General features: G+C 37.9%; 1 protein-coding gene across 20 annotated transcripts in view; it reads left to right on the top strand.

Annotated features, from left to right (window-relative positions):
• The window catches only part of NCOR1 (nuclear receptor corepressor 1), a 225,359-nt gene that overhangs the window by 155,269 nt on the left and 43,052 nt on the right, over nt 1-27,038 (top strand). For all 20 annotated transcript variants that reach the window (XR_012468828.1, XM_074189259.1, XM_074189263.1 and 17 more), the window contains 6 exons: nt 9,809-9,871; nt 13,492-13,631; nt 15,782-15,908; nt 18,906-19,461; nt 23,006-23,135; nt 24,054-24,225. Coding sequence is in view for 19 of the 20 variants with exons in the window: in XM_074189259.1 (XP_074045360.1) it covers nt 9,809-9,871; nt 13,492-13,631; nt 15,782-15,908; nt 18,906-19,461; nt 23,006-23,135; nt 24,054-24,225 (1,188 nt within the window). In the remaining variant the exon portion in view is untranslated. The remainder of the gene's footprint in view (nt 1-9,808; nt 9,872-13,491; nt 13,632-15,781; nt 15,909-18,905; nt 19,462-23,005; nt 23,136-24,053; nt 24,226-27,038) is intronic.

Here is a 27,038-nt window from a genome sequence, read left to right as displayed (position 1 = left end):
TTTTCAAAATGATAAGTGTGACATTCTCTTATTCCAGACTTTTCTTTTCCAAATAAATTTTAACAGCACTTGGATTTCCTCTAGTATCCCTTCCCCTTTAAAGTTTAAAAAGCAAAGATTGTTTTTAAATAGGAAAAAAAGCAGGAGGGGGAAAAATCCAGCAAATCTGATTTATAATTTTTAAAAAAGAGTGAAAATATTTGCAGTGCTGTACTCTCCTATATATTGCATGTCTGCAGAGGAGATTGGAACACAGCTATTTTCAATGGAATTTCTCTTTATATCTCTCTTCCTGTTGGGCTTTGTTGTAAATATATAGAAATACTAATGCTTTCTCTGGGTTTATTTTATATCCTGCAACTTTACTAAAGTCATTAATTGTTTCTTTTCTCTTTATTTTGTTGTTGCTATTGTTGTTTTGTTTTTTGCTGGGCAATGGGGGCTAAGTGATTTGCTCAAGTAGGCATTATTTAATTCATTGTATACATATCACCTCTATCTGGAAGGGACATAATGTTTGATTGTCAGACCTGATACTCAATGGTTAACTCAGTTTTAGATACTTAGAAGTATCTTATAAATTTTAGGTACCGAGCTCTCTGGGGAAATGTCAGAAATTGTGAATAGAGGGGGAGAAAAAAAATTGGGTGAGAGGAGGTGGGAAGAGGCAGGATAGCAAGAACTATAAATATTCTAAAGCAGAATTCATATTTTCTTTTTCTTAACATTTATTTCTTTTTCAAATTATGTATAAAGATAATTTTCAACATTTATTTTTGTACTTTACATCCCCCCCCCTTTCCCTTCCTCCACTCGTAATGGCAGGTAATCTGATATAGGTTATAGGTATGTAGTCATGTTACACATATTTCCATATTAGCCATACTGTGAATATGCTCATAAATGTAGTCCTTTTCCTCTTTTTTGTGATCTCTTTGGTTGACCTATTAGTCGTAGTACTGAATTACTTGATTACTCTTTGGACATAATTGCAGATTCCTCTCCAGAATGGTTGGATCAGTTCACAACTCCACTCTCAGTGTATTAGTGTCCCAGTTTTCTCACATCCCTTCTAACATTTATCATTTCCCTTTTCTGTCACATTAGACCAATCTGATAGGTGATAGGTGTTACCTCACAGATGTTTTAATTTATGTTTTTCTAATTAATAGTGACTTAGAGCATTTTTTTCTATTAACATTTATCAATTAGGAATAACTTGTAGTTTTATAGATTTGACTCAGTTCTCTATGCATTTTAGGAATGAGTCCTTCACGGAGCAGCAAGGTGGCTCAGTGGATAGAGCAGTAGCCCTGGAATCAGGAGGACTTGAGTTCAAATATAACCTCACATACTTAATAAATATCAGCTGTGTGACCTTGGGCCAGTCACTTACCCTATTGTCTTGCTAAAAAACAAAATAGAAATAAGTCTGTTAAAGAGAAACACTGGTTGTAAAAGTGATTTCCTACCTTTCTTCTTTCCTTCTAATCCTGCTTGCATTGTTTTTGTGCAAAAACTTTTCAATTTAATGTAATCAAAATTTTTCATTGTGCATTTCGTAATCTTCTCTCTTTTGCTTGGCCTTAAATTCTTCTCCCCATAGATTTGACAGGTAAATGATTCTTTACTCTTCTAATTGACTTATGATTATCACCTTTTATATCTCTATATCCTGAGTTCTTATCTCAAAAACTAGAGTCTTTGGATTTATCATATTGTAGATTGTTATAGTTATTTTACTGTGTCTTGTAAACATAACCCTTTCTATTGATCTACCTCTCAATTTCAAAATAGTTATATTTTAATTTTATTTATTTAAGGCAATGGGGTTAAGTGACTTGCCCAAGGTCACACAGCTAGGCAATTATTGTGTCTGAAAACAGATTTGAACTCAGGTCCTACTGACTCCAAGGCCTGTACTCTTGTCTACTGTGCCACCTAACTGCCCCCTACAGATGACAGTGTGTCCGATTGTGGCTGATCAGACCAATATGAGTTTGGAATGCTCTACCACCAGTTGGGCACAAAGGGTTCATGTGAACACCTGGGGTGGGTTCTCTAAACCTATGTATTTCCTTTCAACTGCTTTAATTCTGCCTTTCTCACAGAGTGTATACCTCTCATTGATGAGGGCATGCTATGCTGGGTTGGTCCTGTGCCAGTGTCTCCCTTGCGGTATAATCAATTCTAAAGTTTTTTTTTTTAATTATTTAAGGCAATGGGGTTTGAGTAACTTGCCCAAGGTCACACAGCTAGGCAATAATTGTCTGAGATTGAATTTGAACTCAGGTCCTCCTGACTCCAGGACTGCTGCCCTATCCACTATGCCACATAGCTTCCTCCAAATAGTTTTGGTAACTCCTGCTGTATAGTATACTTTAAGATCTGCTATGACTAGGCCACTTTTCTTTGCATTTTTTTCATTAATATAATCTTTTGATACCTTAATTGGTATGGCACAGAGTAAGTATATTAACCTAGATATATTTGTCATTTTTATTATATTAGTTTAACCTACTACCCATGAGCAATTGACGTTTTCTCAGTTGTTTATATTTTATATTGTTTAGTTATTTTGAATGGAATTTATATCTCCTGCTGGGCTTTGTTGGTAATATATAGAAACACTGTTGATTTCTTTCCGTCTGTTTTATATCCTGCAACTTAGCTAAAGTTGTTAGTTGTTTCTTTTCTTTTTTTTTTTTTTTGGTTGTTTTAGGGGAGTTTTTGTTTGGTTTTTTTTTTTTTTGCAAGGCAATGGGGTTATGTGATTTGCTAAAGGTTACACAGCTATTAAGTATCAAGTGCCTTTCATCTGAATTCAGGTCCTCATGACTCCAGGAGCAGTGCTCTAGATACTCCTCGTTATCCCTCATTACTTGTTTCAAGTAGTTTTTTAGTTGACTTTCTAAGTATACTATCATATCATCTGCAAAAAATGAGATTTATTTCCTTGTTGCCTATTTTAATTCCTTCAGTTTCTTTCTCATTGCTAAAGCTGAGATTTCTAATATAGTGTTGAGTAAAAGTGTAGTGATAACAGATCCTTCTTTCACCCCTGATGTTATTGGGAATGCTTCTAGCTGATCCCCATTATATGTGATACTTGTTGATGGTTTTAGTGATATACTGTTTATCATTTTAAGGAAAACTTCATTTATTATTATTATGCTTTCTAATGTTTCATGGTGTTGTAATTTGTCAAAAGACTTCTTTGGCTTATATTGAAATCATTATGATCTCTGTTAGTTTTATTAATATGTTAAATTATTCTGAGTGTTTTCCTGATATTGAACCACTCCTGGGTATAAATCCCACCTGGTGTATTATCCTGTTGATAAATAACTGAATCTCTTTGGCTAATATTTTATATACATTTTTTTGTAACTATTCATTAGGGAATTTGTTCTGTAATTTTGTTTCTCAGTTTGACTCTTCCTAGTTTAGGTATCAGCACCATATTTATGTCAAAAAGGACTTGGTAGGACTCCTTATTAACATATTTTTCCATTAGTTTATATAGTATTGGTATTAAACTTCATTGGTTCACATTACTTAGGCTTCATTTCTCAGAAGTCATTTAATCAGACTTCTGTATTGTATGATCCAATTGTATATATCAGCTGTGGGCCATCCATGTCACAATTACCTAAAGTTATCCTTGGTTCTTGAAGACGACCATGATATCAGGGAGGTGATGCCATGACAAGCACATGAACTGGATTCGGGGCGGGGTTAGGGATGTGCTCAGTTACCAGCCTCACCCTCTTCTCCAAAGCCATCTGGGTCCAGATTTGGATCAGGATGACAAGATGGCTCTGTATGTGTGGTCATCAGTGACTTGTCCAAGATCACACAGCTAGTAAGAGGCAAGTGTCAGAGGTCAAATTTGAACTCCTGACCTCCTGACTCCAAAGGTCAGTGCTATCGACTGCACCACTCATAGATGTCAAAAGTTGCAAGATTAAAAAAATAAAAACAAAAAAAACATGATGGGGAACCTTAACATCAAGGTTGTACTTCAAATAAACTTGAAGGGGGGCGGCTAGGTGGCGCAGTGGACAAAGCACCAGCCCTGGAGTCAGGAGTACCTGGGTTCAATTCCAGTCTCAGACACTTAATAATTACCTAGCTGTGTGACCTTGGGCAAGCCACTTAACCCCATTTGCCCTGCAAAAACAAAACAAAACCAAATAAACTTGAAGGACACAAAGATTTTCTAGGGTTAGGTGATCAGAGGAAAGTCTAAATAACCTGAAGCAGGACTGTGAGTAACTTTAAATGCCAAATGGAGGGTCTTGTATTGTAGCCGAAGGGTGTTGGGGAATTACTAAAGTTACTTGAACAGAATGTATCAGATCTATACTCTAGTCATATTCTTTTGTTAGCTGGATGGATTTCAGATTGGAGAGAGAAGAAACTGGATATCAATTAGGAAACTTTCCCCTTCCTAATGACTAGCACTAAGGTTTTTGTGATGGTAATAGAGGGAAAGGAATAAGTAAGGAAAATACTGAGGAAATTGGACATATTGGGGTGCAAAAGGGACAGGTGAAGGAAGAGGGAAGAGTCGAGGATGACAAATTTTAGGTGGGAAATTGGAATAGATTCGAAGAATAACTGTTTTTGACAAAAAAAACAAGGAAGTCACAAGTAGGGAGTGGGTTTAGAGGGAAAGAAAGAATGTTCTCTTTTGGACATGGGGTAAACAAACAGTGGAATATCTAGGTCTAGGTGTCCGATTATGGGTGTAGGACTCAGGCCCAAAATTCACCTAAGATCTACCCTTCCTCATCCCTTAATAGGAGAAGACATTGAAATGGAAGGGATGACTTATTTCCTTCTGGTAGAACTTTGTTTTTACTTAATAAAAATTTCCTTGGTAAATTGTCCTATCTTTTGCGATGCATTATTATGTAGAAAAACATCCATTTTCTTGGGACAGTTTAGTCAAATCGTAATCAATAAGTGGGATTCTCAATTAACTATTGACAAAGCACTTAATGTGTGTGGTAGTTGTTTCTATGTGAGAGTTCTGGATGCTTAATCATTTGTTTCCAAGAATTTTTATTTTAGATAGGTTAAAAAATTGGTCTTTTAGATTTTGACCCTTGATGTATGATTAACTCACTTTGGTTATTCCTCTTCTCTGCTCTTCTGTAAGGTCAGTTATAATGCTACCTGTCAAATAGAAAATTAGTGCTTCAATAGGTTCATTTCCAAATTTTAGATTGTTTGAATCAAATTGTGTTTTTGTTCTTCCTTTTGTGATGGGAGAATTTATGAAAGATGATTTGTTCTATAGATAGATTCTTTACCAGATGCCTCAGAAAACCTTTTTCCTTTCTTGAAACCTTATGTAAAGCTTGCAAAGTATCTTGAGTATTCCTATGATTCATTTGACTTGTTGACATCAGTACTTTGTAAGTTCTTTTTAAGCTTCATCTTAAAACAACTTGATGAAAGATGAGTCACTTTAGCTAACATTTGCATATTGTAAATTTATATAATTTGTCATTTTTTTGTTGAATTTTACCAGTAACATTTTGTCTTTTTTTAATCTTATTTTTTCTTAATCATAGGTAAGCAAAAAAAGTAACACATTTTAAAAAATTTGAGGTTCATATTTACCCCCTTTTTCTTCCTTTGGAAACCAAGCAGTTTTACATAGCTTATACAAGTGTAGTTGCAGAAAAAAACACAGACTAAAGAAAATCAAGACTCATAAAGAAAATTAAAATGTCTACATATAGACTTGACCTGTTCTTTCTATGGAATTAAATAGCCTTTTTCTTCTGATTTTCTTGGATCACTTTTTTCCTTAGAATAGCTGTCATTCGCAATTAGATATCATACAATATTGCTATTACTATGTATAATGGTCTCCTGGTTCTCTTTATTTCATTTTACATCAGTTCATAGATTTTTCTAAAAGTATTCTTTTCTCATTTCCTTTTGCATAATAGCATTCCATCACAATCATCTGTCACATGTATTCATTCCTCAGTTGATGATAGGGCAACCCCTATATTTCTAATTCTTTTCCATCACAGAAAAGAGCTGTGAGACAATTGCCATAAATTTTCTCGGTGCCCCACCCCAGCATCGTGTTTCTTGGCTGTATTAGTTTTGTTTTTGCAAAAAAAAATTTTTTAATATAATGTAATCAAAATTATTTTATATCCTGTAATACTTTCTATCTCTTGTTTGGACAATTTTTTTTCTCTTGGTCACAAATATGACAAGTATATTCCGTGCTACTCAGATTTGCTTAGGATGTCACCTTTATATCTAAATCATGTATCCATTTTTGACTTTGTGATCTATAACTTGTTTTTGCCAAACTACTTTCCAGTTTTCCCACCAATTTTTGTCAGGTAGTGACTTTGTGTCCCAAAATCTTGGATCTTCAGATTTGTCAAAACCCTAGATTTCTATGATCTTTTACTTTTGTATTATGTACCTACTCCATTTCACTTATCCATCACTCCATTTCTTAGTCATTACCAGATTGTTTTGATGATTATGGCTTTGTTATGCAATTTGAGATCTGGTACTGCTAGGCAACTTACCTTCTCACTTTTTTTTCATTGATTCTCATGATATCTTGACTGTTTATTTCTTCCAGATGAATTTTGTTATTTTTTTTAGCTCTATAAAATATTTTTTTGGGTAATTTGAATGGTATCACATTGAATAAGTAAATTGATTTATGTAGAAAGGGCATTTTTTATTATCTGTTGGCTTGACCCAACCATGAACAATTAATATTTCTTAAGTTGATTAGACTAACTTTACTTGTGTGAAAAGTAAATGGAATTTCTCTTTCTTGCTGCTGGATTTTGTCGGTAATAAATTGCTGATGATTTTTGTGGGTCAAGTTTCTTCTGCAAGTTTGCTGAAGTTGTAAATTATTTTAAATTACATTTTTATTTATTTTATTTTTGCAAGACAGTGAGGTTAAGTGACTTGCCCAAGATCACACAGCTAGGTGATTATTAGGTGTCTGAGGCTGGATTTGAATTCTAGTCCTCCTGACAACAGGACTAGTGCTTTATCCACTATACCACCTAGCAGCCCCTTTTCTGCATGTATTAACATAATTATATGATTTTCATTTTTGTTGCTGATATAGATAGTCAATTGTACTGATAGTTTTCCTAATGTTGAACCGGCCTTGGCATTCTTGGTGTAAATTCTACCTAGTCAATCTAAGTGTGTGATTTTTATTGCCTAATTGTGTGACCTTGGGCAAGTCACTTAACCTCATTGCCTTACAAAAAATCAGTTTATCTTTTTTAAAAAGTGAGTGATCCTTGTGATACATTGCCATAATCTCCTCATTAGTATGTTTTTAAATTTAATACTATTTCCCCATACAACTCATTTAACCTTTATTTCTTTGCCATTTAGTATATGTTTAGTACTAATATTGTTGATTTTAGTAAAACGTAGTTTCCCTGCTTATTAGCTATTTTAATTTGAGCTGGTTTTGCTTTTACTTTGAGATCATGGTTGCTTCCTCTGCTTTTTTTTTAAATATCTCAACTGAAGTATAATGCACTCTATTTCAGCTCCTTATTTTTACTCTATTTCTGTCTCTCTCTGTTTCATCTGTGTTTATTACAAACAACATATTGTTGAATTCTGATTTTCCATTCTGCTATCCCCATCCATTTTAAGGGTGAGTTCAGCCCATGTACATTTACAGTTAAGACTTATCAACTGTATATTTCCCTCCATTCAATTTTTTTTTAACCAGGGCAGCTAGGTGGCGCAATGGATAGAGAGAGCACTGGCCTTGAATTCAGGAGAACAGGAGTTCAGATCTGACCGTGTACACTTTTGGTCTTGGGCAAGTCACTTAACCTGACTGCCTCCCATCCAAGGTTATCTCCAGTCATTCTGGTTCATATCTGGCCACTGGACTCAGATGGGTCTGGAGGAGAAAGTGAGGCTGGGGACTTGGCACAGCCCTGCCCATTCCAACTCATGTGCATGTTGTGGCATTACCTCCCTGTTGTTGAGGTCTTCTTTGAAATTGAAGGACAAACAGCATCATCATCATCATCATCATCATCATTATTTTTACCTGTTTATCCTTCTCTAACTTTTAATCCTGTCCCTCCTCAAAAATCTTTTTTTTGCCTCTGACCATTACCTCCCTTCATCTGCACTTCCTTCCATCTGTAACCTTCCCTTTTTCTTATCCCCTTCCTTACTACTTCCCTGTAGAGTAAAATAAATTTCTATCCCCAACTGAATATATATTGGTGACTTATTTTTGATCACCCTGACTACTTCTCAAAAATGACAACTTATTTACAAATCCTCTGTATTACCTCTAACTCTTTTATGACTAATAGTATTTTGGCATAATTATTCATTAAAAATTTTTTTCTCCCTTAAATATTGTTGGACATGTTGGACATTTTTAAAGTTTCATGTCATTAATTATCAGTTACTCTAAAAATTGTTTTTGTATGTCTACCAGATCCTGTTTTGGGTTATATCCTTTGTTATATGGGGAGAATAATAACACCTGCCTCAACAGAGTTGTTATGAATCTCAAATATAATGATGTATGTAAAAGCACTTGACAGATCTTAAAGCAATAGAGCCATCATGATCATCTCATCACAAAGCTAGGGCTTCTGAAATGTTTTGTTAATTTGTGAAAATTCCATTGAGATTCCCTGATACTATGAATTTCTCTGTTATGCATTAATTTCAGCATGATCTATTATTAGCAAGGGGGTATACTATAAAGGAGAGGTTCTATTAGAGATGCATTATGCCTCTTGACATAATAAGCTCCCCTCTGCCAGTGCAGGTCTGACCCTTCTAGGCTTCAGTAGCTGCCGGGGATGCCAAGAAAAGAAATGAACAGTCAGGGTGTTTTCAAGACAGCTGTCGATTTGGGGTGGTGGTTTTGTAGAGTTGGCTGTCCCCACTGTGATCTGCTCCCTCCACTGTACAGGTCCTAGATTATAATTAAAAATGGAGCATAGGTCAGCTAGGGATCTCTGTTAACTTTCACACTGGAATTCGATACACCCTGCTTTACATTGCCATAACCAGTGTTATTTAGCAGTAATGCCATTAATACATTATGATAAAATGTCCCTCCAATATCTTTTGAGTAACTCTTCATGAAAGACTTTGTCCCTGTGGCAAACTGTCTTCCATCTTTTGTCTACCATCAGATTTTTATAGAATCAATTAATAGCAAACAATGAATTATGCTCCTAAAATTGTTTTCCTAATGATCTTTGGTGCCATTAGATATTGAAGTAGCCTCCTAATTACCAAATAGTATCAAATAATTTCATTATAGCTTTAATTCTAATTTTATTTTTTGAGATTTTGTCATTTTTGTATGGTATTATAGAAATTTTTTTTCTTAGTCACAAATTTGGATTAAAGAAAGTAGTTTATAATTTCCAGATAATTTCAGTAGCATTGTTTATCTTATTACTCTCTACTGACTCTTTCCAAAATTGGTCATTTCCAAACATTCAATCTATGGGAAAATTTGTTGTTTGTAAATACATTTGGTAATAAGGCCTCATACTCATGAGTTTAAGGAAGTTTGATTTCACTCATTTAACATGAAGAACCCATAATATTTCATCTTTTAAGAGCATGATTCTTTCCCCTCTAGACTTCTGGTAAAGAAACTGAGACCTTCACAAGTTATTTTTCCAAGTTTTCTGAATATGTCATTTCACAGATTGATTTTGAGAAATGATAGGTACTTTAAAAAAATGCATTTTCCTGATCAGATTCCTTGTTTTGATTTTAGCTTCTGCTGAACCTGTGGAGACTTCCCGTTGGACAGAAGAAGAAATGGAAGTTGCTAAAAAAGGTAAAGCTTGTCATAGTTGGACTCCACTTCTTGATAGTTGTGACCATCGAGATTTTGCCACAAATGCCACAGAATTCTCCTTTTCTTTCTTTAAAAGAGAATAATCTTTCCTACAACCACAGCATTACTCTTCTCAGATGCTGTTCTAGATAATATTCTAATCACATTTTTCTGGGCCACCATTATCACAGAATTTGAAAAAGCTCTGAAGTCATTAGTAATATGACTAATGCTATTTGACTTTACAGAAACTTAGGGAAAGATATTAATACAAAATTTTGTATTGCATTGATCTTTCTTTTGCAGGTATAGAATAAAATGACCTTTTAATGAATATCATTTTGAAAATTCCTTTTTCTTTGAGCATATATCTATTAATGCCTTTAATAATTATAGAAAACTAGCTACACTGAAAATAAAGCATTTAAAAGCATTTTTGGTTCAAAGTCTTTTTATTTGGATTGGATATATCTGTGGGTATATATACACCTTATATCCTTCATGGTAGCTCAATATTAGGAAATTATGAAGTTCAAGTGGCCTTGGTTTCCCTTAAGGTGATACCAACAGATCTTGTAATGCTGGCAGAGCTTTCAAACCTCAGACCCTTTAACAAACCCTGTCTTTGCCTTTCAGAAGTGGCCTGGCTATATTCAGAAAGGCTCCTCATTGCAGGGTTGACCCCCAGAGATGGAGTTTTGTCAATCAAAGTAGTTTATAGAGGCCATCTACAAAATTATAGAGGGTCTGTGCACTCTACAGACAAAATCAGGGGAGTGAGTATCTTCATGAGTAATTTCTATTTTATAGATGAAAAAATGAAGACTGATTAATAAGTCTCTTAGTCAGTGGTTCACAGCTAGTAGATCGTCATCTGCCCTTGTCTCGTCAGAGGAAGCCATCTTGGTGCGTTCACCCTTTACCTCAGTTTTCTATAGTCCATTCTTTTCCAGACCTTTGGATAGGAACCTCTTATTACTACCAAACCTACTGGATTTGGGATAATCCATTGAAATATCTGCTGGGTATAAGACATGGAGGATGATACAAAGATAGTTTTAAGATAGTTTAAACACATGCTCTACTCTCAATGTTTAGTGGGGGGGAGGCTGACACTTCCATATCACTTTGATCCTAGGGACAGTCAGACAAGGTTAAAGACAAGACCATGTAGAGGAGGAACTGAAGAGGTTGGCCAGGTTGGTTGACAGGGCAAACTTTGTGGAGGAGCCCATGCCTGAATTGGCCCTTGAAGAACTGAATACATTTTAACAGACACATTATTTTTTTGTGGGATTATCAATTGTCATTCCAGGTGCAGAAAACATTGGGAGCAAGTGTACCAAGATGGCAGAGGATAGAGCAGAAACAAAGGGTGAACATTGCTTCCATTTGACTAGAGTCTAAAGGATATGTAGGCCATGGTAGCATGACCTGAGCCCAGAGACCCCTGAATACAAGGGCAGGAAAGCATAGTGGCTCCACACTTTAAAGGATAGAAGACTAGTGAAGATGTTACACTGGTATCTAATGTTCGAATAGATAAGAGCTGGAACAAAGCTCCATTGATAGAAGGTTGACCAGCTGATTCAGTGTGGAAAATGAGGAATCAAAAACAATGAGTGATTCTGAAGTGTTGAGCCTGGGGATATAAAGACAGATCAGACAATTTAGAGGAAAGCAAAGACAGGAAGAGCAAGGAGCAGTCATTTTAAATGTGGATACTTAGGAGTCAAACTTAACTTTAAGTAAATGCAAGCTTTAGCATTCCACTGGAATATATCCAGCGGGCCCTTGGACATTAAGAACTTAAGGGAGTGGCTAAGGACCCAGATTTTACATTTACAGAGAGATGTTCATGAAGACTGGGAGGGAAAGTGGATGAGATTGCCAATTCAAAGAGAGAAAAGAAATGAGCCTTGATAGCTACCCACTTACTGGCTACTTTTCAGTAGCTCAGAATTCTTTGTCCTCTTCCATTTTACTGGTCTCACCTAGTGTTCCCCAGCCTACAGAAGGGAAAAAAAGGAACAGTGATATCCAGATTTAAATACTTACATCCCCCTACATTATGGCTATTAAGAGAGTACATTCATTAAAGGAAAGGATAAATGTGAACTGTGCAGAGTCCAACTTCTCTTCAAAAAGCACTCCTTCCTTCTATACTGTGTAAAAAATAATCATCCTTTGTTGGAAGGCCTCCAATTGGGGACTATTATGACTTTCTGATGTTCAGTTCAGCCTGACTTGGACTCTGTGATATCTTTCATACAGTGTGTCTGTTCCTTTTCCCAGGCAGAGACTCAAAGCCTAGAGGCTTCCCCAGACTGCATTTTTCTACAGGATTAGTTGGGTAAAAGAGGGAGAGGGAAGATATTTGAGTGAGTACATTTTGGTATCTTTGTAGCAGACATATATTTTTTTTAATTTTTTTTTAAATGGTCAAGGAATTCAGTGTAGAGAAGACCAAGATAGAATTCCAGGAGAGGCTGAGGGGAATAGAAATGTGTTTAGGAGGCTCCTTTCATTGAATGAATAAAAGAAAGAACAAAAAAATACAATATTGAGATTATATTATTTATTTTTATATGAATATATATCAAGGATGATCCATAAAAGAAAACAATGTACACATTCATTCATAATTCAGTGATCTGATTAAATGTTCTAATGCTAATTTGGGTTCCTTTTTAAATTGTTTCCATAATAGGAATATTCTTTTTTAGTCAAGTATTTAGATGTTCCTATGCAAGAATTCCAAAAAAAAGGCAAAAATCTTCCCTCTTCTCAGAGAACTCACAGTTTAGTGAGGGGGAAAAACACAAATAAGTACATACAAGACTTATATAGGATGAATTGTAGATCATCAGTGGAGGAAAGGGGATCAGGAATGACTGGGACTTCTAGCTGTCTCTCTTCCCCCAGACCTCCTTTTTTAATAAACTGGAAAGCTTGGGGAATGTGGATTGAGTACATATCTCTGCTTGGTTTTTCAGTATTATGCTGTTCTACCATATATTAGTTAAATAAGTCCCTTTTATCAGGCAATGAGACAGAGTATGTTTTAAGATCCTTCATCCTGTTTTACTATAAACTTGAGCTTCACAGTATTTATGTTTAAAAATCCATTAGCCATGCCAATACATGAGGAACAGTGATTCAAAAAGGTTGTTTTACATTAATTTTTACTTAGCTTTGAAATAGAAGGTTGGATCTGTTTTGGAAAGTCTCCACAGCTTGAAATAGGAAGTGTCCTACGAAGACCCCTTTCATGAGATTCTGAGCAGCCATCCAATATCTCCCCCTAGTTTCCCATCTGCAGTCCTGACCTTAAGCTTTGTACTACTTAACAGCAAAGACCAGCCCCGAGTCCCCTGGCTTTCTTTACTATGGAAGGTAGAAGTAATAGGGAAAGCCAAGATTTAGCGCTGTGTGTTAGCCCTTCCTTCCCATTGATCCCTTGTCTCTTGGCAGCACAAGAGTCATGATGGTTGGGTCAGCAGAGTGTGTTCCCTGTTCCATGGAGGATCCTGCTTCTGTGGAACGGCCTCTGTTGACCTTTGTTCCTTGTGGATAAGTCCTGGGTTTCATGAGCTTTTCTTCCCCCCTCTCTTTTGCAGGCTTAGTGGAACATGGTCGGAACTGGGCAGCGATTGCCAAAATGGTGGGGACTAAGAGTGAAGCCCAGTGTAAAAACTTTTACTTCAACTACAAAAGGCGCCACAATTTGGACAACCTCTTGCAGCAGCACAAGCAGAAGGTGAGGATGGGGTCTCTCTGGAAGTATGGCCCTGTGCAGGCCTGACAGATGCTGTGGTTGAGACGCTGCTTTGATGGTGTCTCCTGAATGTAAATAGTGCTATACTTGGAGCAAGGCCACCACTGCCAGAGAAGCTGGGGTGGATGCCTCCCAAGAGTGCTGAGTAACACAGGGAACATTCAGCAACGATGTGCTAAAGCGACCTAGAACCAAGAATGAGTGTGCTTGAGGGGCAGGGGTTGGAGGTCCATGAGTGTTTGTACAGGACCAAAGAGGAGGCGACAGTGTGAAGCACAGAAGGATTGCAGTCAGGACTCTGCCATTGGCACTCACTACCTCCCTCTGCACTTGGGCCACTGTTTTCTCATCCGTACAATGAAGGAGCTGTATTGGGTGGTCTTGCTTCCTTAACTCTTAATCTCTATGTATGTGTGTGTCTGTGTCTTAGTGGCTGGAGTTTGGAGGGACACGAGTTGGTGATTTCTCTTGTTAGCTTGGATGTCCAATCTGTATGTGTGCATCAATCAAGAAACCATCTGTTAAACATTTTCTGTGGTGTGTGATGGTCACATCTTTACATATGTGTGGATGTTTATCTACACACATACCCACATCTATGTGATGTTTAGGTACTGCCCCCTTGGGGGGGGGGTAAGTGCTGTTTCTGCTTCTGTTAGGTGTCTTTAAGTCCTGGGTATCTGGGCTTTAGGCCTTCGAGGTACCTGAGGGATCCTTGGATCTCGAACTATAAGCCTCAGGTTCTTGGTGCTCCAGCTCATTTCTCTTCTTTTGGCGTTGAAGAAGTCCTCACTAAGAGTGTGGCGCCGTACGTGGGGTGATTCCTGGTATTCAGATGGGCATCTTTGTACCAGCTAATGTCCCCTTACCCTGTGGCCCTCTGCAGAGCCTACTCAGAGCTTGGAAGCAGAAAGAGGGCCCATTTAATGAGGACAAATAAAGAAGTAGGTTAAGGTTAGGAGCAGGAAAGCTTGCATAACTTGTGATTTTTATCACTGACTGTTGCCTCCCCTCGGGCAGCAGACACACAGTTCATTGTCCCATTTTCAAACCTTTCCAGCTTGGAAATAGCTGGAAAGCTTGTATTCTCTGGCATTCCCCACAGTGCACTGAGTTGGGAACAATGTCAAGAAAGCCAAGAGATGCCATACATGAAAACATCACAGGTGTTATAAAGTCTTTAGTTTTATTTTTGTCTCATGCAAGAGGCCAATCTGTAGGAAAGCTGTGGATTATGTTTTCATTTGGGAAGACTGCTGATTTCTTCGAGAAGAGAGGGCAGTGATTTCTGGTTGTGTTTCTGGGTGCTGGAGCATTAGGTGCAAGCAAGACCTCTACCTAGCTTTGTGTTTTTAAATCTAGCATTGAAGTAGCCTTTGAAGGTTTGCCAATGCTTTATAATTATTAACTCGTTTGATCTTCACACGGTCTAGGTAAGTAGCGGTGAATATTAGCCCATAGTACAGAGGAGGACACTGAGGTAAGCAGCAGACCCAGGCAGCTGAGAAGTGAGTGTCTGAGTTGGGATTTGACCCCCACCTCCTTGCTGCCATTCGTTATCAAAATAATGTGTGAATAGCTTGAATGTGGACAATGGATTTTCATGGTCTCCTCTCAACTGCTCCATAGGGCAGGTCCTGAATGTCTTGTTTTTTTCTCTTTTATGGACACAGACATTGATGCTCAGGAGAGCTCAGGGACCTTGACCATGGTTTCCCAACCTGGAGGTCCTCAAGGCCAGGTGGGAGTGCAGATCGCTTCTGCATCTGGTTCTTGTCTCCTTCCATTTACCAGAAAAGATCAAATGGACTATATTGTAGGCTGATTACATTTATTGATTTACCTGATAATTGTCTGGGTCTGGGGCTTATTATTTGAGCCTGTTAATATTGCTTTGGATGTACACCTCAGTTTCCTGCTTTTTTTTTTAGGTTTTTGCAAGGCAAATGGGGTTAAGTGGCTTGCCCAAGGCCACACAGCTAGGTAATTATTAAGTATTTGAGACTGTTTGAGACTTGAACCCAGTTACTCCTAACTCCAGGGCCGGTGCTTTATCCACTGTGCCACCTAGCCACCCCAGTTTCCTGCTTTTGTCACTGTGCAAGACCTCACATCACTTTCTCTTGATTTAGTCTTCACGGAGGCCCCGGGAGGAGCGAGATGTGTCCCAGTGTGAAAGCATCGCTTCTACTGTTTCTGCTCAGGAGGATGAAGATATTGAAGCTTCCAATGAAGAAGAAAATCCTGAAGATAGTGAAGGTAACTGGAGATATCTGAAAGGTTTTTAAGGGTTTTTTTTTTTTGTTTGTTTGTTTTTTAGGTTTTTGCAAGGCAATGGGGTTAAGTGGCTTGCCCAAGGCCACACAGCTAGGTAATTATTAAGTGTCTGAGACTGGATTTGAACCCAGGTACTCCTGACTCCAGGGCCGGTGCTTTATCCACTATGCCACCCAGCCACCCCTTATCTGAAAGTTTTATGGGGTGATTTTTGCTGCTATTGTTTCCAGATCTTCAAGTTTATTTAATAGGCTAAGTCATTTGGGAATAGCTTCATAAAGGAAATAATTTTGATTTTATCTTTGCCATTGTGAATGGTGGTTGATTAACAAAGCTTTGAAAATTGTGCCAGGGCACTGTAGGAATGGTTCTCTTTGTAAAAATGCTTTGTCACACTATTGTCAAGAGAATAAAAAGTAGCTATCTGTAATAATATTGATCTTTCTATTTGCTCGATGATTTTTTTCTCTCTTAGAAGTGTCCTTTACCAATTGTCATTTGAACAGTAGTTCAGAGGAGAGCGTGCTGTTAAATTGAAAGCTCCATGAGGACAGGACTCTGTCTTATTTAGACTTTCTACATCCTCCTGCTCCCTGCATACAGTAGCTACTTAATGATGAATTGCGTGAATTGTGACCTGCAATAATCAGAGAGGGTTTCATGGGAAAATATAGGGTTTGATCTGCCCATGAGGAAGACAAGGAGATGAAAATAGGGAGAATACTCCATTTGTCCTCAAGCTTTGGAAATGCTGGCATATGGGACCTGCAATTCTTAGGACAGGCCTGTCTCATTGTCCTCATTTTCAGGGAGGCGTATTGCAGCTGACACTGATGATACTCATACTAAGGGTGACTGATAAATTAAGCTGTTCTCTTGTGTTGCCTGTCCAGTCCCTCATCCCATTCCTGGAAATGTGTCAACAAAGCCTTGGCAGCTGTATTTAATGGGCATTCCTCTCTGGGCTTGAGCATTAGTCTAAAGAAATTGAGTTCTGTAATTCTTTGTCCATCTTCTTCTAGATCTCTCCCAGTCTCTTCCACACTCTTGTGCCAGACATTACCTAGTCATTCATTTTGCTGTTTGGGAGATACTGTTTTGTAGTGCCCATGTTTCCTTGGCGGAGGTCTTATCTCCTCAGCCTGGTATTAGGGTCTTAATCATGACACCCCAATCTTAGATTGTTTACTTTATTTTCCTTAAGCATTTGGCACAGTTCCGTGAATTATAATGATTTTCAGTAGATGTTTAGTGACAGGTTGACTTTGAGGCAACATTCAAATAGAGGTATTGCATAAGCAGTTCATAATATGAGATTGGATGTAGATTTGAGAAGCATATTGCCATCACGTCAATAAGAATGAATAGCTTCTCTGAGGAAGTGGATTTAGGGAAAGAAAGATCCAGTTTAGCCTATGGGAGGAAATGTCCTGATCCATTTGCTTCAGTCTCTTCTGGTTTCTGCCTTGGCCCTTCTCTGTGTTTTGGAACTTCTATTCTAACCTTCTGTATTATTCAGTTCATTCATTCTTCAAGCTCTCTTTTCACAAATAGTTCACCACCATCATAATCCTAGGGGTTGTAACTATTAACTACCTCTTTGTATATAGTGCTGGCAGGGCTACCAAGTCCATTAAGACTTGATTCTTAACCCTTGAGGAGTTTCTGTTCTAACTAAATAAATGAAACATACTCAGTCCTATTTCAGTAATTGGCAAATAAATAGTGAATGGATTGATGCAATAAAGAGATTGTATTTTCTTCTAATTGGAATATAGTGTATGTTAATTGACCCATGAAATGTACAAAATTCTGTTCAAGTTCCAAGTGAAGGAGCCCTTTTTGATCTGCGGAAGGATTACTGTCTCACACCCTGCTCAGTGTCCTCCTTCCAACTACAATGTCCTTTCCCTGATCATTAATGTGGGGTTATGCCAACTCTGGGCCCCTTCATCTATGTCTCAGACTATGCAGACTCTTTCACTAGCTTAAGTCTTCCTAGTCTCTCCTGGAGTAGGGGGCTCAAATTCTTTCCTCTCTAGAAAACTTTCTCTCACTGTCTCAACCCTTAGCACAATACTGGCATGTAGTATATGATTAAAAAAATGTTTGCTGAATGAAGGAATACTTTCCTCTACATTATATAGTTCTTTCTCTATGAATCTTTTCTCTCATGAACAGCCCATCTTGTTCCACTGGCACTTTTATACCTCTCTCTTTCTAAGCTTTTCATCTACCAGTAAAGTATTGTGAGACTTGAATCCCAGGTCAGACCTTGTCCTTTTCAGAGTCTTTGGAACAGATTTTCCTTGTATGGAGGCTGGACTCCTCTTAGGCTCAATAATATAGGGAAAATGTCGTTTGAATTGGTCTCAGTAGAGAGGACCATCCAGCATGGAGCCTCAAGGGTTGCCATAGCAGTTGTGCCTCTGACTCTGTGACTGACCAGGCCCTTCCTGCCTTCAGTTCCTTGACACTTCTCAAAGACAGTATCAGAGGACTTAGAAATCAGTCCTTTTAGATTCTCTACACTAATGAGGGAATCGCGGGTTTGATTGGGGGAAAAAAATCTGAAATTATTACAGTAAACCAAAGATTCATTCCTTGAAATCCATATTTTTTAACTTTCTGAAGTTTCATTTATTTTTATGTGTGTATGTGTATATAGATGTATGTATGTATGTATGTATGTACGCATATGTTTCTCTGATAAGCTTCAGCTTTTAGAAAGGAGATCCTGGTTTGAGATAGAATAAAAGCCATGGAATCTTTTTAAATTTTCAGATAGATTTTCAGACAGATTTCAAAAGAATTTGGGGAAAGGGGGACTGAATTCTTGTAAGACAGAGAACTTGTTAAATTATAAAGTATAAATTGTTCCCTAAAAGTTCCATCCCTCTTTCCCTCCAAGCTAAAAAAATGTCCCCTTTTCCAAATCCCTGCCAGTTAGAATGACCCATATGTACTCTTTTCTTTCAGGTGCTGAGAATAGCTCTGATACAGAGAGTGCACCTTCTCCTTCCCCAGATGAAGGTGCCAAGCCAAGTGAGGACTCAACTGAAAATAATAGTTCTGGGGTAGCCAGTGAGGCCCCAGTAGAACTGGAATCCACTACAGGTGGCCCCAGCACATCATCTGCAGCTGTCATTCCAAGTGCAAAGCCAGCAGCTGGACAGGAAGCTGTGGAAACTCAGGTCAAGGAGGAAGTCAAAGAAGACCCTGAGGAGCCCATGGAAATTGACAGTGGAAACTCCTCTGCTGAAGCTCAGCCACTTGTTGGTCTCTCTGGTCAAACCAAAGCAGAACCTGGTGACACAGAGATGAGGCTGTCGGAGAGTGTTCAGGTGAAAGCAGAGAGTGATGCCAAAGAAAGAGACTCAGAAAGAACCAAGGAAAAGACTGAACAAGAAGACATAAATTTTGCCTTATCCCAGACTTCCAGTTCTCTGAGGCCTGAATCTCGATCTGACAATGATTCCAGTGCTACCTGTAGTGCAGATGAAGATGTGGATGGAGAACCTCCAGAGAGGCAGAGGTGAGAGAGGGCAGCCTGACAGATGTGAGGCATTGTACCCAGTGACTTAGGTTACACTGACAAAAGAAAAGAAGTCCTGACCTTCCCAGAACAAGGAGAGAGGGAGATGAGAGGAGATGGATTGTAATATCGCAAAGTCTTAAATCAATGCACTAGCTTGAGGAATAGAGGAATATCTACAACTGGGGAGAGATGTCACATGAGCTGAGCTCTGAATGAATTAGGACTAAGAAGGAGGCCAGAGAGAGAAGGGGTCTAGGCAGGGGGGGCTGACAGTTGGGTGCCAAATTCTACAACAGAAGGCACAGGCAGGGAGCCTCCCCAAGTCATTGTTAGGCAGACCGAGCAGGCATTCAAAAGCTGTTTATCCTGGATGTAGGAGAACAATCTGGCCCCACTCATACTTTTATAGTGTTGGGTAGATGCTGTGTGGCCACTGGATTTGGGTAAAGTGGGCTGGGTTTGGTCCCCCTACTAGGAGGAAGAAGAAGACAGCTTGAAAGAAGGAGGGGGTTGCTGAGATGAGCTGGCAGAAATCCCCCAAGCCTTGCTTACTGAGTCCATTACCAGATTAGGTTACACAATCTCACCTGGGTCTTACTTCAGAAACACTGTTCTTCTACCTCTATAATTCACTGTTCCACTTGCTTCACCGACTATGCCAACTGAAGCCTTCCAGAGCGGTCCATCTCTCCTACCCATCCAAGACTTATTTTCCTACTTCATCCCCAAATGGAGGCTGTTCAGATGAGTCTCATCTGATATCCCTTAGACATCTCTCCGTATTATATATTCCCTTCTACCATTTCTAGCCTGAAGAAGTAACCTCTTCCCCGTGACATAGCAAATCTTCAGATCCTATCCCTTCTTCACAAGATTGCCTCTTCTACTTTTCCTACAATCTTTAACATCTCTGTATTCCTTATCTTCCCCCCCTCCCCCACCAGTGTCTGTTTCTTCAATCTGAAAGATCCTTCCTAGATCCTACCGTGTTGGCCCCTGTTCAGTCTTTCTGCCCTTTCTTGGCTGAGCTCTAGAGATAGCTGACGACAATCAAAGCTTCTACTGCCTTTGCTCTTACTCACTCCTAAACATTTGTTGCTTGACTTCCAACTTCCCCGTTCAGTCCAAATTGCTTTCTGAAGTTACCACTCTCCGTTGCCAAATCCAATGACCTTTTCTCAGTCCTTATCCTTGATCCCTCTGCTGTCTTTGATACCTCACGTCACTCCTGAGCTGCTAACTTTCTGGTTGCATCAAATTTCTTCTCACTTGACTCCATTCCTTCCTCAGCTGCCTGGATACTTCTCATAAAGCAACGTTTGATTGGTTCACTCAGTAAAAAGTCCAGTGACTCTTCTACTTCTAGGATCAGCTAGAAAAAGCACCCTTTGGTATTTGTAGTCTCTCCTAGCCTCACCCTTCCCTCCCTTCCCAGCCCTTCCTCAATACTCCAGGTAAGGTTTCCCCTCCCACCCCGTCCTGCTTGCTGACTGACCTCCACGGCTGCTTTGCTCTCCCTCCTCACCTCTTAGCCTGACTTTTGCAGGAGACTTCCTCAGCCTATACTCCTTCCCATAGCTACTGTGCTCAAGTGACTTTCCATTTCCCCAGAATTGATCCTTTGTGCATAGTTCTTTCATGTTCTCTCTGTCTCATGTGATCTCCCTGAAAGTAGGAACCATGATCTGCCCTTGGACTCCATCATTTAGCCTGGTATACATAGAACCACATGTTCTGTGGATATAGAACATGCTTAATACATATGTGTTAACTTAGTGATCAATTTAGAGGAGAACCAGAGAGAATAGTGCCAGAAAAATCAAGGGAGAAAGGACTTCGACAAGTCCATCAGATTTTACAGTTAAGAGACTGTTGTTTAAGTGATTAAGAAGTCAGGGAGAAAATATGGAGGCAGTAGGTTTTCTCTTTGTGTGTGTGTATGAATATATATATATATATATATATATATATAAATTTTATATATCTATACACATATATGTTTTGGGTAATGAAAGGTAGGAAAAATATTGGATAGTAGCTTAAGGGAATTATAGGGTCATTTGAAGGATCTTTTAAAGCTAGTAATGCCAGAAATCTGTTTAAGTGCCGGGGGGAAGCTATTGATTAAGAAAACGTTACATTTTGGAGAGTGAGAGAGGGGAGTGGTCCTGGAAGAGATAGGCAAGATACTCAGGGGCTGAGTAGAGGCATTGGCACAAGCTTTGCTTTAGTAAGTGATGCAGCAGACCATGGAGGGAGGACTACCCCAATGGGTTGGGAAATAGAGGGATGGAAGCAGCTTAAGAAGAGTTGTGAGCAGCCAATTAGGGAAAAACTCAAGGACTGCTTTGCTACAGTGATGACAGCCCAGTTGAGAGAAGATAACCAGCTTATTGTTGCCACAGTTGTGAAACTTCCAACAGAGTTATTCAGCAACAAGGAAGTAGTGGTCAAAAAGGCAAGATGGTAATAACTTGACAGTAGGGATTTGGTAAAGCACCATAGAAAATCGAGTTGAAATGATTCACCTATGGGGTTGCCAGCATTGCCAAGAATGGACATTGGGCTGCTCAGGAGAGTAGGGAGTTAAGAGCCAAAGACTGTAGCATAGATGAAAAGAATTAGGAGTGAGTAGACAAAGGGAGAATTGTAAAACAAAGAGTATAATTATCTTGACATAATTAAACTTCTATACTGCAGCAGTGTTTAAAATGGTGGCTATAAGTAGAAATTAATTTAATTTGGAAATAACCTTTAGGAATTCCAAAATTCCTTTTAACAATTTGATTTTTTCCTGAATTTAATTTTATAAATTATTCAGCTGTTTTTGTCTTGCATTTTTCAGGGGGGGGAGAATCGGAGATGGAAGGGAAAGAAGTGAGATCTTTATTTCAAAATAAAATTCAAGAAATTATTCTACATATTTCTTGAAACTATGTATATTGCCTTGGTTTTTAATAATATAATTTTTAGAACCTAAATCATCCCAGTAGTTAACACATCTTTGTATAATATTGAAAAGAAGAAATCACGATGGAAAAATTTAATCTTAACTATTTAAAATAGTCTTTGTGTTTGGATACTATTATGCATGATTATTGTCACTTTTTTTTTATTCCTAATTTCTCTAACATTCTACAAATGAAAATTATCTTGGTTACTTTATTTTCTATAATCCCCCCTAATTCTGGCAGGGAAGTACTTGGGTCTGATTCATAGGTCTGATCCTGATACATGGTGTCCCCTTTAGTGACAAAATTGTGCTGAATTCCAGGCTATCTTGTCATTTTACATGTAGTGCTATTGTTTCTCATCCTCTTTTGTGAAATTCAGGAGAAATCCAAGTAATTTTCCCATTTACGAGTTAGCATCAGTATGTCATAATTTTTCTTTCTTCAGGGCTGTGGTAAGAACCATCTTTGAAGTAACTCACATGTAAATTGTATAGGTTAATGTGAATGTGAGAGAAATAGCTGTAAGCTTTTCATTAATGAGAATAAACTTTTCCAAACTTTACTTTGTTCTTTATTTCTCACTCCAGAATGTTTCCAATGGATTCAAAGCCTTCACTGTTAAACCCGACTGGATCTGTTTTAGTCTCTTCTCCCATAAAACCATCTACAATGGACCTCCAACAGCTTCATCATCGAGCTGCTGTCATACCACCAATGGTAAATCGCAAGAGTTGGAGATTATATTAAATTTCCATTTCTTATTTGAAAGACTTTCATTGTGAGAAAAGAAAACTCATTGCAGAATGTCCTATTCTTTCATTCCCATAAGTTTTATGTTTTCTCATTGTTGTGTGTACAGGTAGGGGTGGAGTTGGAGGTATACATTGTCAGGGTTGCTGAGTGGCAGAAACTGTAGAGGAAGAAGTAGTACAAAATTTTATCCTCCATTGAGGGCACCTACCCTCTCCCAAGGCATGTCTTCCTACTTTCAGACATGTAGGTCTCAGGAAATTTTTCCTGATAACCAAGCATAAATATGCCTTGTTAGAACTTTCAGCTGTTCCATTTCTCCCCTCTTGGGCCATGCAGAACAACAATGTAGCCATGTGAATATTTGCAAATAAGTATTATATAACCCTTGGTGAAACCTGCCAGCAGATCAGCATCCCTGCCTCCTCTCCCATCCCTGGGGACCCTCAAAAGAGAAGGATCTTCATGTTTCTCCCCCTTGAACTGTAGATGTACCTTTGTGACATGTGACATGGTTATTTTTCATGTTGTCTCTTCGTGAGGATGGTCTTTGATATTAATTCTGTCATCTGTTCCAGGTTTGGCCCTTATTCAAATGTGAGATACCAAAGGAAATAGACTAATTAGAGCAAAAACTTTTAGTAAGCCCATATTCTTTAGTTCTTCTTGATAGATTGGTGTTTTTTAATCTTTAGTATTTATTTTTGAAGGTAGTATTTAATATTAAAAAAATTTTCATCCATGCCAAAATTCAAGTTTGATTTTTTTTTTAAAGAAAAATGGCAATGATTTGGGTTATTATAAGTGGTAATTCTCAGAATTCTGCCATTGTACTTAGCCACAGGGTGGAAATGATGCAGCACATTTTCCCCTTTATCATTGCAGGTCTCCTGTACCCCCTGTACTGTGCCCGTCGGTGCCCCTGTGAGTGGCTATGCTCTTTTTCAGAGGCATATTAAAGCCATGCATGAGTCAGCCCTCCTGGAGGAACGGCAGAGGCAAGAACAGCTTGATCCGGAATGTCGGCGTTCGGCAAGTCCAGGTGTTGAATGGGAAGGTAGGTTTTATGCACCAGGGATGTAACACATGCTCCCATTCTCCCCCCACCAAAGAATGAGCTTTGGGGATGGCAGCCTTAACATTACATTCTGGATGTTTTGTAAAACATTAAAAGCAATTGGTTATTTCTTCATTTTGATGACAAAATTCCTAGAATCATATCTAAAAACTTGCACCCAGGAAGAAATGGCTAGTATTTTCTATTCCTTAAATTGACATTTAAAAATTACTTCCATTCAGGAATATTTAGATCTACTAAAAAATAGAAATATTTTCACCTTGTCATATTTAATTCTCAATTTGCATCTTTTGATGTGCTTATAATCTAACCTTTTAAAAAATTTTAATTGAAACAATAGACAATATATTTTGATTTGCTGTTTTAGTGAATGCTCTGCAGTAGCTCAGCTTTGTTTACTAGAGCATTTAGTAAACCCACAGGCAGGCTGCATAAAATTGCCACATTTTAGACAGCGCTGTTCTGAATTGTAAGAGCAAATGATGATTTAACATCTATCATTCAACATAAAAATGACTTGCAATCTAAAATGTTTACATCTGATTTAAGAGATTTGAGTTTGTGCACAGTCTCAGAATCAGGTTTCTCTTCATGTTTCTGAAAGAAATTTCATCTCCCAGATTTACTCTTCATGGCAAAACAAAAGCCCTCCTAATGATTCTGCATTGAATCAACAGTGAAGCATTAGCTGGTTCATGTTCATTGTGCATAGATAGAATAGGATTTTAAAGAATCTATATCAAGCAGTTTCCTCTTTACATCTGGATGATTCACAAGTTCCTTGGGAAGATTTTATGGATGTAAATAATAGCTTTCAATTTTGGAATGATAAACTTGTGAATAACTATGTAATGTAAAACATCATTTCCAGTACTTAACCATTCTGCTTTTTCTTTCCTGTAAATAAAAATAAGATTGGATGTCTTGCCAAAATTTGTTTTAGTTAAGTGCCAAAAAACAATTATATTTTGGGTTGTATGCAGAGGCCTTCTTAAGCCTGTCTCTTCTTTATTTTAAAATGAGGGAGAAACAAACCACGAGGGAGTGCCTTTTGAATCCCAGATCTACTTTCCAAATGGAAATGACTCCACCTTGTGGGATTTGAGAATATTGCCATTCGAGATCATTTTGACCATGTTACAATTTCCCAACTACAGACACATAAATATATCCTTGTCAATAGAGCATTTCAACTGAAAGAATATTTATTAAAAGAGATTTTATTGAACTAGAATCTTTGATTTGAAGGTCATTGTTTTCTGCATAATAGAGGTTTTTTAAAACTTATTATTTTTAAGTGGTTTAAGATAAATTAAAGAAACTTCTCAGTAAATTTATCATCCAAAATGATTACACACATTGACTCTTAATATTCTTCTTTGGAATGAACAAATTAAAAAGTTTTGCTTGTGATTGAAATTTGCTAATAAAAAATTAGGACCATCTTCCGCATGAGGGAAAAAAATCCGAGATGTCCAAGAGAAATTTGGATCCCCACCATTTTCTTGTCTGGGTTCTTTTTGTTTGTTTTTTTGTTTTTTCAAAATAGATATAAAGACTGGATTTTAAATGATATGACTAAGCCAGATGGAAATCAAAATTAAGAAATGTAATCTGATTAAACTTCTCACTAATCCCTGTGCATATAGGACTGATACTTAAATTTTCATGATTCCACCACTGGTGTTAGCCCCTTGACTGTAGTTGTGGTTCAGTGTGGTTGGACTCTCCAGCGACTTGAGCAGCTGGCCCAAATGAAGGTTTTATCACAGCTGGTTTCATTCATCCTGTATACTTCCTGAAATCTTTTGGGTGCAACTTCTTTCCATTATATTCAGTTTATCAAAAGCAGTTTTAAAAATTCATTTTTTAAATTACAATGAAAACTGGATCTTTACATGGAATGTTGAAGGTAAATGACAATTAATGATAGAACTTTATAATTTGGGAACCCAGGAAAATTTTGCTAAAAATAACTCCTCATAGAAAAACAACTATCAGCCAGCACTTCTCTATCCCTTTAAAGTTTACAAAGCAGTCTACACAAATTCTCATTTGATCCTCACCCTTGTGAGGGAGAGCCACACAAACCTGACTGTTCTTATTTACAAATGGAGAAGCTTATCTATCTCTGAGGGGTGACTTGTCTGCCAGAGGTTTCTTAACTAGAATTGGCCAGGCCAGGATTAGAGAGAAGACATTTTAAGACCCATTATACCAGTCATGTTCTACTGCAATATTTGCTGCTTGTGCAATTAGTTATATTTATTTTTAAAAGTTCAGTTGATTTTGGTTTGAGGGAATTGTTTTTCCCTTTCCTTCTTGAACTTGCTTTTTTTTTTCTGAGCAAAATAGATAGTTGTTTATTGTCTTTTTCCAGAAAGGACACACTCAAAGATATCACACTGAAGGTGAATCAGAGAGCTTCCCTGAGTTGACAGTTAAGCAAGATTATATGGCCTAAAGTGATTCCTGCCTCCCTAGCCCCCCCCTCTTCCAACCTGATTGGTTAAGGTTTCTTGAACTTGCTTTCAACTCACTCTCTCTCTCTCTCTCTCTCTCTCTCTCTCTCTCTCTCTCTCTCTCTCAAATAGTGTGGAACATCAGGTTGTCAGGGCTCAGCTAAAGTGCAATCCAAATTTCTTAAGTATCCAGTCTCTTTTATGGTGCAATTTTCTCTTCAATTACCACATTGGATTTTTCTATATATCTAAGGCTGTTTTGATCCAGTAGCCTAGGAATATGTCCTTGCTTAGATGTTCTTTAAAAAATAGCTTTCTTGTAAAATCTTC

Source organism: Macrotis lagotis, chromosome 5 (genome assembly GCF_037893015.1).
Source record: "Macrotis lagotis isolate mMagLag1 chromosome 5, bilby.v1.9.chrom.fasta, whole genome shotgun sequence".
Taxonomy (NCBI): domain Eukaryota; kingdom Metazoa; phylum Chordata; class Mammalia; order Peramelemorphia; family Peramelidae; genus Macrotis; species Macrotis lagotis.
The sequence above is the reverse complement of the archived record's forward strand: the minus strand, read 5'-3'. Positions and strand labels throughout refer to the sequence as shown.